A 12,056-nucleotide genomic window follows, 5' to 3' on the forward strand; every position below is an offset into this window, starting at 1 on the left:
GTTATTTTTGTCTCATATCTGAACAAACCCATCCCAGCCACCTCTCACCCCCTGCTGCCGAAGCACAGATAATTAAATACCACGATAAGACACAGAGTGACTGTTTTGGAGTTTCAATTTACAGGTCAAGCAGGCACCCACCAAAACCTAATGGAATTGTCACATCAGACTCTGCGTTGCTTAAAAACTCCTCTTCCTCCTGTTTGTACATGGAAGTAATTAGTTCATATAGAACTCAGTGATAGCTGAGGTTCTGCGTGAGGGAATAAAGGCAGAAACTTTTAAACTATAGGGAGGAAATGGGTTCAGCCTTTTCTCCTGGATGTCTGGATGTCCCCAGTGGTTCTGGCACCCTAAAAACAAGTTCTGGTTCTCAGCCCGTGGTGCCAAGGGGCAGGGATGAGGCACACGTGGCCCTGGAGGAGCAAAGAGAGGAGGAGAATCAACCCTGGAGATTAATATTAAACAGCTCAGCACTGATCCCACTCTCTGCCTGTAACCACCGTAATCCCAGCAAGGGTGATGTTCTCCTCCCCATTCACAGAGCTGCTTTACTTCCAGAGAGATTGAGATAATACATTGACTCAGGGGAAAAAAAAAAAAACAAAACAATTTTATGAGCCATCAAAATCTCTATTCCCCTCCCCTGTTTTAATTTGAGCTGCATTAGGAGAAAAGCTCTGTTTTTGCAGTCATGTCTCAATATTTGTATGCCCTTAGAACCAGCTGTCCTCTCACTGTAATTACAGGTTCCACCAGGGCAGTGATCACATCCTGGGGTCAGGGCGCAGCTGTGGCTGTCTGACGCCCTCCACGTTCCATCACCTTCCCATCAGCCTTGGATCGGGGTTTTTTTGCAGGTGTTTGTTCACCTGCCAGCCCTGGAGCTGCTCCCAGGTTTGGTGAGGAGGGTGCAGAGGCCACGGCCAGCCCTTGCAGCGGCACCAGCAGGGTTTAAAAACGCCTTTCCCCAGTGCTGAGGACAGAGCGCTGCCAGGCTGAGCCCTGCCCCTGCTGCCTCCCTAAAAGCTCCCACACACACAGGGGTTCCCGTGGGTTTGTGCTGGTCTGGGCATTTCCTTCCTAATTCCCCTCCCCTCTTGCACGCACACACCCTCTAATTACAAAAAGGCCGAGGAAATGGGAACGAACCCTGAAGTGAAGCGTGAAATCGGCTCCATGATTCCAGATAGCCAGGGCCATTTAAAGCCTTGCTTGGCATTTGCATGATAAGAGCAAACCCGTACAGGAATCTCTCCTCTGCTTTATACTCCTGCATTAATTCATCAAGTGTCATGTATCTAGCATATTTTATTATACACGAGAACCAGACAAATTAAAATTCTCAGCTGAGTATCACATTTGTACACTCAAGGCCACCTCCTTCGGCTCTGGCGAGGGTTGGAGTGACACTGGTTTAAACCCAGCTCACTTTTCAAACCGAGTCAGTTAAGCCAGCACAAATTCTCAACACTTTCTTCACAATTTATTTCCATTTGGCTTTAACCTCTTTGTAGCTAAAAGAAGGTGAAGATAAATACTCAGGCTGTAGATCAATGGATTGGGGATGCTAGAAGCCATCCAGCCCTTTGTAAAACCAGAACAGAATAGGGCGTGGAACTGGGGGATCTTGAGAGATCCCTTCCAACCCAAACCATTCCCTGATTCTACAAAAATCCCCACCAGTGGCTGCAGCAGCCAAAATTGAACTCCCTTTAAATCTACAGAAGAGGGAACAAAAGAAGGGAGTATTTTTTTTTTTTTTTTTTAGTAGATTCCTCATTAGCGACGTGAACCTTTTCACATTAGTGATGTACACTTTAATATGCTATTGTAAACTAATTACCAATCCTGCAGATGATGGGGTTTTTTTTTACCAAGGGACATTATCCTTTCAGCTGGAATCTCAGGCTGAATGCTGATAAGCCTCTTGAACTTTGCAAAACCACTTGTCCAAAGCAGTAGGATGAGAATCCGTTAAGGTCTCCTAATTAAGAAGTGCAAGGCCCAATTAAGCCCTCACTCACGTGCTGCACAGCCCAGTTAAACAACGGCGTGCCAAGGATTTTCTCACCCCCGGGAGAGCTGGTTCCTCACTCGGGCTCATCTCCAGCTGCTGCTTTGGGGAGAATTTCTCTGGAGCCTCTGCATTAATTCTTTGGGACATCCCATTGTCCTGCAGCTGGAATGGTTCTGAGGCTCCCTGAGAACATTCCAGAGGCCGCTCCCCTCTCCTGCGTGTGACAGTCGCTCCCACTCTGCACACAGAGCAAACTGATGTTGATTCTCTCGTTATTTGACTCTAAAGAGGCTCCCCTCAGCTGCCAGGCTGGATCGTGGCCACGCTTCTCAGCAACTCCCACCCCGGGTTTATTTCTGGCAGAACACAGGTTAGGACATGGAGCTGCTTCTTTCTACCAAAAAAAATAAAGTGTAGAAGAAAATTAAGTTCCAGCTTGTTGCTCTCCGAGACCTGGTTATAAATGAGCTAAGAATACTCCCCCTCTTGAAAGGAGAAGGATGGACCAGGCAGTCTCGGATTTATCCTCGGTTTTGCAAGATCCAGGCAGCAGACTGGCACCGGAGGAAAGCACAAGCTGAACAATTTCAGTGGAGAAATTGCTCAGTGCAGAACTCCAGAGGGGACCTGGAGGAAGACCAAAGCCTTCATCTCCTGAAACATCCCTGACCAGGGTCTCAAAGGCGACCCGGAGTATTCCCTACAAATTCCAGTTTCCCCCATCCCAAAACCCGACAGCTCTGTCCCACCGTGTCTCAGACCCTGCCACTCCTTCCTGCTGCACTTTAAACCTAATTTTAACGCCCATTTACCTGTGTGAGTGACTGCTCAGCTCATAAATGAAATACTTTCAAGCAGCTATGCACTAAACCGAGAGACAGTAACAGCCTCAGGGAAGCTGCACTCCATCAGGCAATTACCTGTGTTTTTAAAACCCCGAATAAGTAATCCACACCACCCCTTTCTCCTGCACATAACAATAAACAATTTTATCAGCTGCGCCCTGCTCGGGCTGCTGTGTACCAGCTCATTTTATTTTGTTGAGAACCACCTCTAACCAGGGAAATTAATTGAAATCATAAGGCAGTGGGAGGGGGAAGTACCTGCTCTAACAGGAGCTGACAAAAGCACATTTCTAAGAGGGGAGTGATAAAACCACATCTCCCCGGGGCAAACGGGCTGATTCCATCACATAATTCCAGAGCCCCTCTCAAATTTGCAGAGGATTGAGTGAGAGATTCACCAAGCCTGGAGTTCCTCTGCTCTAATTGCTCTGCTGGTGAACGCTTCAGTCAGAGCTCAAAGCCATTCCCAGAGCCAGCTCTATTTGCAAGCCACACTTCCCACTAAAACCTGCACACGGAGCTTCCCAGGCAAAACACCGTGAACTTCAAATTAGAAATAGGCAACAGGAGGGAAAAAAAGGCTCAACACTCAAGGTACAACAGCTCCAACCTGGCAGCCCTAAGGCAGCCAGCCAGCGGTTCTGGGTAAAAGCTGTAGTTCTCAGGGCAATAGAGAATAAAATCTAGATTTTTGTTAGTAAATGATTCCTGGGAAAAGCTTTGCAACATCTGACAATTACAGGAGATGGAATTATATCCATTAATTAAACTTCCCCCAGTGTTTCCAACATGGTAAAGGATTAGGAGAAGCAGCCTCTAGGCATTGTATATGTTCTTAATGTATCTGTGCTTCTAAACTATCTTTAATTAATGAAATAACCCAAAGTTACTTATTAACAAGGATCCGTGGGCTTTGTAAACCTCAGACATTTTGCATTAATTAAAGAACAATATAATGAAGTTTTAATGAATACAAAGTCACAGTTAATGCAAAATTTATATATAGCAAGGCAGAAGGGGAAGGAATTTAAAAGTACTTTTCATCATAGGTTATTGGCAGCTTGATAGCTCCTTTTTATACTTTTCTAATGGGTGCTTGGTATTTTTATTATCACACCAGCATGGCCTGACTTGGAACAGTAGAGGAAGTACCAGCACAAAAAGTTTTGGACTAAGGTAGACTTGGATTAAGCCCATTAAAATCAGTAACAAACTAAGCTAAAAATTATTTCATGACACCCAGTTAAAAAGGAAAATAAAGACAGCAACAGCTGAGATGTAATATATAATTATATATAAAGCATTGATTCCTTTTAATTAACTCTTTATCATGGCTGAACGCATTCAACACAATTGTAAGTACAATAATATTTCACCCACAAAATTCAAATAGTGCAGGAGACACCGAATGCCAGGGTTGGTACAACTACTGCAACTTCATGAAAAACAGAACATTTTAGTGCTTCCATTTCACTGTTTCAGTAAGCTCAGTTTTTTAATTATAGTATTCTTCCCTTTATAAACCGGAGGGTTACAGACCTAGAAAAGGGGTCTCTCACTTTCAACATGACATTTAGTAAAAAAAGTTACAAAACCCATCAGCTTTTAATAAAGAAACACCCTGGAATTCCTCAGCTAACCTTCGAGCCAATAAAGGACTTCAACCAAGGAAGCAAAATGTCTTCTTCAACGGTAATTATGTTAATCCACAGCAATGAGAGTAAATTCCAGGGACATCACCCCGAGTTACCCCAGGAATGAGGAGGAGGCAAACGCTCCCTTCACCCTCCGAGCCCCAGGAGCCTCTCACCAACAGCTCAGAACCGTGAGAAGGCTGCAGCACAAAAGGGAGCAGCAACCACCCTCAAAGGTACCACGAGAGACTGCGAGACTGAAACGATTCTGAGACAAGTCCGATGAGTCCAGTGCATTATGATTTGGCTTTGTAAAAACATTTTAATGCACGCTACAGAGAGAACATTTGCATGGTCCAGGAGTAAGGGGTTAAAAACCGCTGTGCTCCCTTACAGGGGACAAACACAGGGATTGAAAAGTGTTGCTAAAAATCTATTTAAAAAAAAAAAAGCAAACATTTTATGAAAGAAGTATCTGCAACTATTTGTGCTCCCATTTGATGGGCTGCTGATGTAAATCTAACCAGAAAAGATGCACTCATACATATAAAAATCAAAACAGGCAGGTTTCTCCTTCCAGGCTGGAAAAAACTCCAAAATATATGGCATATTTAACCAATAAAAAGGGAGCTAAGCTTTACCCAAGCCTTTCATAATGCACTTCATGAAATATTTTTTTCCTTTTAAAAGAACCACTGGTATTAAATAGAGCTTTTTCTTTACATACAGCATTGGTATATACAAAACAAATACAGAACAAAGACAAACAAAAAAAACCCAACCAAAAAAAAAAACCCAAAACACCCAAACAAGTGACTTTAGTAGTCTTGAAGCTCAGGAATATTTTGGTACAGGTCCAAAGCCTCTGGGTTTGAGAAAGCTCCCCGCTGCTCAACTTCTTTCCCTGCAATTATTTGTTTCACAGCTACTTCCACTTTCTTCCCGTTTACCGTGTACTGAAAAACAAAACCAGCCAAGATAAAGTTACATTTTCTTTTCATGCAGTGGCTTTATGAAAATATTCATGAACTCCCCCCCCCCCAATTGCAGAACTCTATCAAAATTTAGCAGAATGCCTTCTCTTTTGTTACACTTGAAGCACTTTCTTCTGAAAATCACTTGAAGAGTAGGTAGAATTCAAAGAGTTTGTGTCAGTTTATTACTCCTACTGGCAATTCTGTGAGAACATGATCAAGCTCCAGTAGAAAACAACAAAACCAGATCAGAATCATGGTATAAACACCAAAAATATTTGGTTTTTATGTTCTGACACATCCAGTGTTCAAACAATTTTTAATTTTTTTTAAGGGTGGGCTCAAAAAACAAAGCCCAGCTGTACAGGGCTTTAGAAGAAGAAGAAAACCATGATTTTCTTATCTGAATTAGTTTTTCTAAAAGAGTGAAGTGAAACTGAGCTCAAATAGTCCTCTGCAGTTAAACGCTTCAAAACAAACCATAACAAATAAAATAAACCGTAACCAACGGAGGCTTCACCTCCACTTCTGAATCACACAAATTCTATTACACTGTGTGACTCCAAGGAAGGACACTGCAGAGAAACCCCTAATTCTTCCCTCAGGATCAGAGCACTGGGATTTCTGACACAGCAAGGAGGATCTGCCGCAGCCTGAACAGGAGCAGCCACGGCCCATCTTGGGTGAGCTCTGCTTTTAGAGGCACCAAAAGCTTTCTGAGCCCCTTCCTGGTGCGCCCTGAGACATTTTTGAAAAGCTGACACTCAAATCCCTCCTCAAAGTCTCTGCCTGCTCTGGGAACAGGGACCCACCTGCTTTACTGCCCAATCTGCTGATGAGGGAGCCCAGGCTGGTCCTGGCCTCCACTGAACCTCCTGAGCTCCAGGCACCCCCATTTATCACTGGAGATCATCCAGAGCCAGGTGACATAATCCCCAGCACACTCTTACAATATTGCCTCCATACAAAAAAACTCAAATAATCCAACTATTCCATATTAGATCTGCTGAAGTCATGTGTAACCCTACCCTCCTGAGCCACTTCTATCTCTCTCCTCAACGATCAGCAACCCAATTTTCACAGGTGCTCAGAAACCACAACAGCTCAGTGGCCTGCAAGGGAACTGCCCACTTTAAAAAAAGATAAGGCTGTTCAGAGTAAATTAGTTTAATCAGTAAAATGCTGTGGATGATGACCAGAACGTTTATCTGGTCAGGAACAGGTTCACACACTGTTTTAAATACTGAATACCCTACTAAAACCATGCTTTGTGCCGCTAAATCACCTCAGCACAGCTGCACTGTTTCTAGCAGAACACGGGCTCAGGATCAGATTGTATTTTCAGGTGAGGATTCAAACACATTTCCAAAAGTAGCAGAGAATAGGCAGCTTCCCTTCCAAGCAAAACTTTTAAAGGAAGATGGGAGACAGCTTTGATCACTTCAGCAGTGGCAGATTTATCTGAAAGGTAATTAAAATTCACTCAATTCAGTCAATGTGTGAACGAATTAGTGATCTAAGGAGGCTCTCCTGAGGGGCAGCCCCATCCCAAACGCCTCCCTGCTGTACATTCAGGTGATTCACACGGTTCACAAGTTCAGCACTCCGCACAGAAGCTGAGCTGCAGCCCAGAAAATGGGAACTTCAGGGAATTTTACACTCATGCAAAGGCATTCTGAGCCAAGGACTATGTGCCAACAGCATCCTGAAACAAAATTAACTCAAGGGATCAGGACCAGATGCCTCTGTGGAGCACACAGTATTCTGAACCCTACAGCACATCCACATGGAAACCAACACTGGCAGGAAAGGGGACCAGTATCAAATGATGGCTCTGAAGTCTCAAGTCTTTTCTCTGGACACACTCGAGTTTATGTGCAAATGGACTTGGGAAAACCCCAGTCTGCAGCCCACTCTGCTGCTCAGAGTCACTGCAGCATCAGAGAGGGCAATAAAGCAGCCATTCCAACCAGAGTTCAACAAAGAGCTCCAGCAGAACAGCTTCAAAACACTGAGCATGCTGAACTTTCAGCCACTCGAATTCCTCCCCCTGAACAAGCACACCAATTTCATTTAAATACTCCTGCAGTTAAGACAGTGATAGAGCTACAGTTAAGTGGCTAAACAGATGTAAAAAGTGAAATGGTTTACAAAACGATCTTCTGAATTAGCCGAGTGCTCTCAGCTTGCCTAAGAATGTCACTCGTAACAGGAAAACAAAAACAAAATGTGCTTATGGATAGCCAGAAAAGCTAAAGTTAAATTACCTTTTAAATATTTTCTTTTAAGAGGTTTAAGTACATATTACTGAGAAAACGCAACCCATTTAAAAAAAAAAAAAAACAACAAAAACCACGCTCGGCTGAAGAGGAGATGAAAAGATGTTGCTAAGCAACACAGACAAACTATTTATAAAGCTCGAATACACTTTTTGAGATGCTAAAATTTCCACGCATGTGGGTTTGAAGAGCAGTGACAACTCGCTCCTTTAATTACTATTCAAGGTGACAAAGAAAACAGCAGGCAGCCTTTTTTTCCCTGCCATACCGGGATGCCTTTGGTCTCCAGGATGAGGCTGGGGACGTGCCTGGCCGAGAGCGCCAGGCGGATGGAGTCCTGGATGCGCTTCACCAGGCTGCGGCTGAAGGTGTGGCTGGAGGCCATCTTCAGGAACAGGATCACCCTCTCCTCGCCGTCCTTGTTGTACTGAGGGACGCACAGGCTGTCGGACACCTCCTCGAAGGCCTCCACTGCAAACGGGATCCTCTGGTTAGGGCGGTTTGCGACGAGCAAAACTAAAATCACCTCTGCGTGGGTAAAGGGAAACAGGCGCGCTCTGCCTGCTCTGGAAGGGCAGCTCTGTTACCCTGCTCTTCCTGAGCCTTTGGATTTTCTTAAATGGACTCAGATCTATTTAGTTATTGTACAGTATTAAGAGCAGTTTTCTACCTTTTTCTCACAGATGTAACGTAAACAAATCCTTTGTTTTTCATTCTCTGTGCTTTGTTTGCGTATTTCTAACCTGAAAACAATTGTAACTGACAGTTGGTTTAGCCACTTGGCTGAGGGGCGAAAAACCCCAGAAGCCAATCTTCTGCTAGACCCACAAATGTATAAAAAGTAAGAAATAGAACAAAGAGGCTCTCTCTCTGCTAGATTTCAGCTTTGAGGTGGACGGAGAAACCTCTGCTCTGCAAAACCTCTCATCTGCGTGTGGCTGCTTTGTGTGTCTCGGTGGCACAGCTCTTAGGGGAAAAGCCAGGTTTAAGGACCTCTCAGGTCCGTAACAAAAGTTTACTATTATTTTTGGGGCAGGTAAGGTTTTACTCAAAGCTGGTTTTTTCTGGCTTCCCCCACTGCAGCACAGACAGGAGACTAAAACTCCTGGTGACACAAGAACAAAGAGGCAACAGGTCCCTGAGTCTCAGATTAGCACCTTTGCAGGGACACTTTCCCCACCTGTCACAACACAGGCTTTGAAACACAAAGCACAAGCTCCAGAACTAGTCCTAATTATCAGGAAAGGTACAATAAAAACAGTGTCAAGAGCTTGCCTTTAGGGGAAGAGAAAAGCCTGACAGGTTCAGGAAAAAAGAAAAAAACTGCTCCATAAAATGTTGCTTTTGTATATCCCAAGAAATTACCTCCCACCCTATGGGTACTTCAGGAAAGCATCCAGTTTTAAGCTTACAAAATCAAATTTTACTGTTACTAACATACTCTGTACTGTCTTATCTGAAAAACAGCAAGTTTTTTCTTACTTAATCCTTCTAAACAGCTTTGTAATGCTTGAATTTCAGATTTAAGGCAACAATGTCATAACTGGAAGAGGCAGAAAGTTGATTTCATACCTATGTTATAGATTTCAGAACTTCCAAATCTTACTCCGTTGGGATTTAATGTACCATCACTGAAAAATCACAAATAAAACAAAGAAACATTAAAATATGATTACAGCTTGATCGAGAGGAAAAATTGATGCAATTAACTGAGTCTCTCTAGTGAAAGCAAAACCACATTAGAAACATAATTTTAAGAGAATTTGAGTCAAAAAGGCATTTTACTCATTAGAATGAATCTGTACAGAGAACAGCAACATCATTAATTCACTCAACTTTGTTCCCAACAGCAACTTTGAAGTGTGAACAGTAAATCCATCCCCAGTTGTGATCCTGAATGTCTGTGATCACTGACACAGGTACAACTTAATCCCTGATCTGTTGTAAGGAAGTTTTGCTGCAAAAAAAGGTGGTGGCAAAGCCAAGACCACAGAACAAATCCCTCAGTTCACCCCCTTGAATGCGCTGCACCCTCAATCCAAACTCCTGTGACCATTATGAACCGTGGAACACAAAGCCAAATCCAGGGCAGCCTTGTGTTCATAAATACAAAAGCAGGGCAGAACCCCTAAGTGTGCTCCCTTCCCCAAATGCAGCTGCTCTGATTAATTGAAGGGTTGAAATGCACAATACAGGATTCAATAAAATGAATATAAAGCTAACAAGGGTGACAGAATCGTGTCCATTTTACTCCTAGGTGAAGACTGCAGACCGTAACTCTTGTTTCCCCCCAGCTCTCCCACCAGAACACTGTACCTGCGGCCCAGCATGACAATCCCTCCAGTCTTGGGGTTAATTTTGCAGTAATCACCGTGGGCCCAAACACCTGGTGGGGGGAATGGCAGAGGTTAAACAGCTGATTTCTTCACCCAGTCACACTGTAACTCAGCTGGCATGAACTGAGTGAAACACACAGAAATACAAAACTGATACACTCTGAGAATTGCCCCCAGCCAGGGTTAACAGAGCTGAGCTGCACAAACAATCCACAGCCACTGTGAAGAACCAGCACAGCCAGGAGCAGCTCAGAAATCAGGATCAAACCCCAGGTTATCATCTGATTGTTTGCATGACTACGCAGCATTCCTTACAAAACCAGTGAAAAGCTGCTCTGAACACCTCATTTTGAATTACTGGAAGCATCTTCCACAGAAGTAACAACATTCCCACCTCGATTCATTGTCTTTCTCAATCTTTTTTTTATTATGCGCAGTTCTGTACAAGAAGCTTTCTGGGCTTTTGTAATAAGTATCAACAATTCCCTACAGAGCTTTTGTGCTTACTGTTCTTGATTTGTCTTAATGCAAAAACCAGGTTTGACTTTTTCATTATTATTTAAGATTGAGGCTGCCACAGCAGCCTGCCAAAACCAGAAGCACAACCCAAATTCTACTCAGGTTCTTCTGAGGAAAAATACCAACCTCAATTGTTTGCACATAAGACCATTTTCCAACCTAATTGTTACCATCTCAAGCCCATTTACAATGAAAGACAGAACCTCAGATTTCAGTCTTAAAATTGTCACACAGAGTACCTTTTTTTTATTTACTGCCGTCAGGCTTAAATACAGACTGTAACTTGCACATTCCTCACTTTTCCTGTATGATTGTCTCCTGCTGCACATCCTGACTTTGCTTGTGAATCCACTCTGTATTGTTGCCATTTATTAAAGAAAAAGATTTCCCCATCCAAAAAAATAGCAGCTGGAGATCCTGCTCCTAAAAAAATCCCTGCCCCAGAGGCACCAGGGATTTTGGCACTGCTGTGCCACATCAGGAAAAGCCCTGGATGAGCAAAGTCCTCCACAATTACTAAGAAAAGCCTCTGGTCCACAGATGCCTGTTTCTTTCTCTGTAGAATGCCATGGATGCAGAATATGCACATCTGAGGCAGCAAATATGCAATATATATTTAATCCTGATGTTAATGAGGCAGCAGGTCAGCACTTTTCCCTTGGGATTGACTCCTCCAGCCTGGCAGAGGTGCAGCAGCACTCATCAATAGCTGACTGCTCCTGACCATTCATCCCACACCCTGCACTGCAGACTGGGACAGGCAGATCCGCCTAATGACAGCAGCAGCAACACTGGACTGGGGCTTGGAGAGATCCTCACTGGTTGTATTTGGGTCTCTACTCAAAACAAAACACCAGAAAACAGAGGGAGGTGTTCTCACCCTGGAAACTGGAGCTCAAAGCTGCGCCTGTGGCTGGCACTGGGCAGCAGCAAACAAACCTGTGCCTCTCCCCCTCCAGTCTGCATCATCCCAAGGCCTCCATTACATACCTGGGAATTTGGAAAAATAAGCCTTTCTGTACTTGCTGCCATTCTCATCGTTCCAGAAGTGCGTGGGCTGACAGGGAATGGGCTTGGTGCAAACCAGCTCTCCACTTTCACCCCAAACTGGTTTTCCTGTTGACAAAGAAAGAGGTGTTTTCCACATTTCCTTTCTGTAAATAACAGCAATCAAGCAAAGAGCACCTACACTTATTACTTGTTGTTAAGATCATCTAGTCCTGTATTTTCTATGTGTGCACAGTATTTTGGAGCATAGTTACCTTCATCATTCCATGCTTCTACAGCCATTCCAAGATTTCTGGCCTGAATTTCTCCTTTGTAAACAGGAACTGTAACATTGTGACCCATGAAACATGAAATTATATCCGTTCCACCTACAATAAAAGAAATCCATTGTATTGTATTGAGAATACATAATATTTTTTGGAAAAAGCAAACCTGAAAAAT

At 43.6% G+C, this 12,056-nt stretch overlaps 1 protein-coding gene across 1 annotated transcript in view; it reads right to left on the minus strand.

Moving 5' to 3' along the window:
* Positions 1-4,142: 4,142 nt before the first annotated feature.
* AACS (acetoacetyl-CoA synthetase) overlaps positions 4,143-12,056 on the minus strand; it is a 37,575-nt gene continuing 29,661 nt past the window's right edge. The window contains exons 13-18 of the mRNA XM_040080757.2: positions 11,870-11,983; positions 11,598-11,723; positions 10,069-10,138; positions 9,325-9,383; positions 8,021-8,223; positions 4,143-5,455 (exon numbers count right to left, since the gene is read on the minus strand). Coding sequence (XP_039936691.1) covers positions 5,318-5,455; positions 8,021-8,223; positions 9,325-9,383; positions 10,069-10,138; positions 11,598-11,723; positions 11,870-11,983 — 710 coding nt within the window. The 3' untranslated portion in view covers positions 4,143-5,317. The remainder of the gene's footprint in view (positions 5,456-8,020; positions 8,224-9,324; positions 9,384-10,068; positions 10,139-11,597; positions 11,724-11,869; positions 11,984-12,056) is intronic.

Source organism: Hirundo rustica, chromosome 17 (genome assembly GCF_015227805.2).
Source record: "Hirundo rustica isolate bHirRus1 chromosome 17, bHirRus1.pri.v3, whole genome shotgun sequence".
In the NCBI taxonomy this organism is placed as follows: Eukaryota; Metazoa; Chordata; class Aves; order Passeriformes; family Hirundinidae; genus Hirundo; species Hirundo rustica.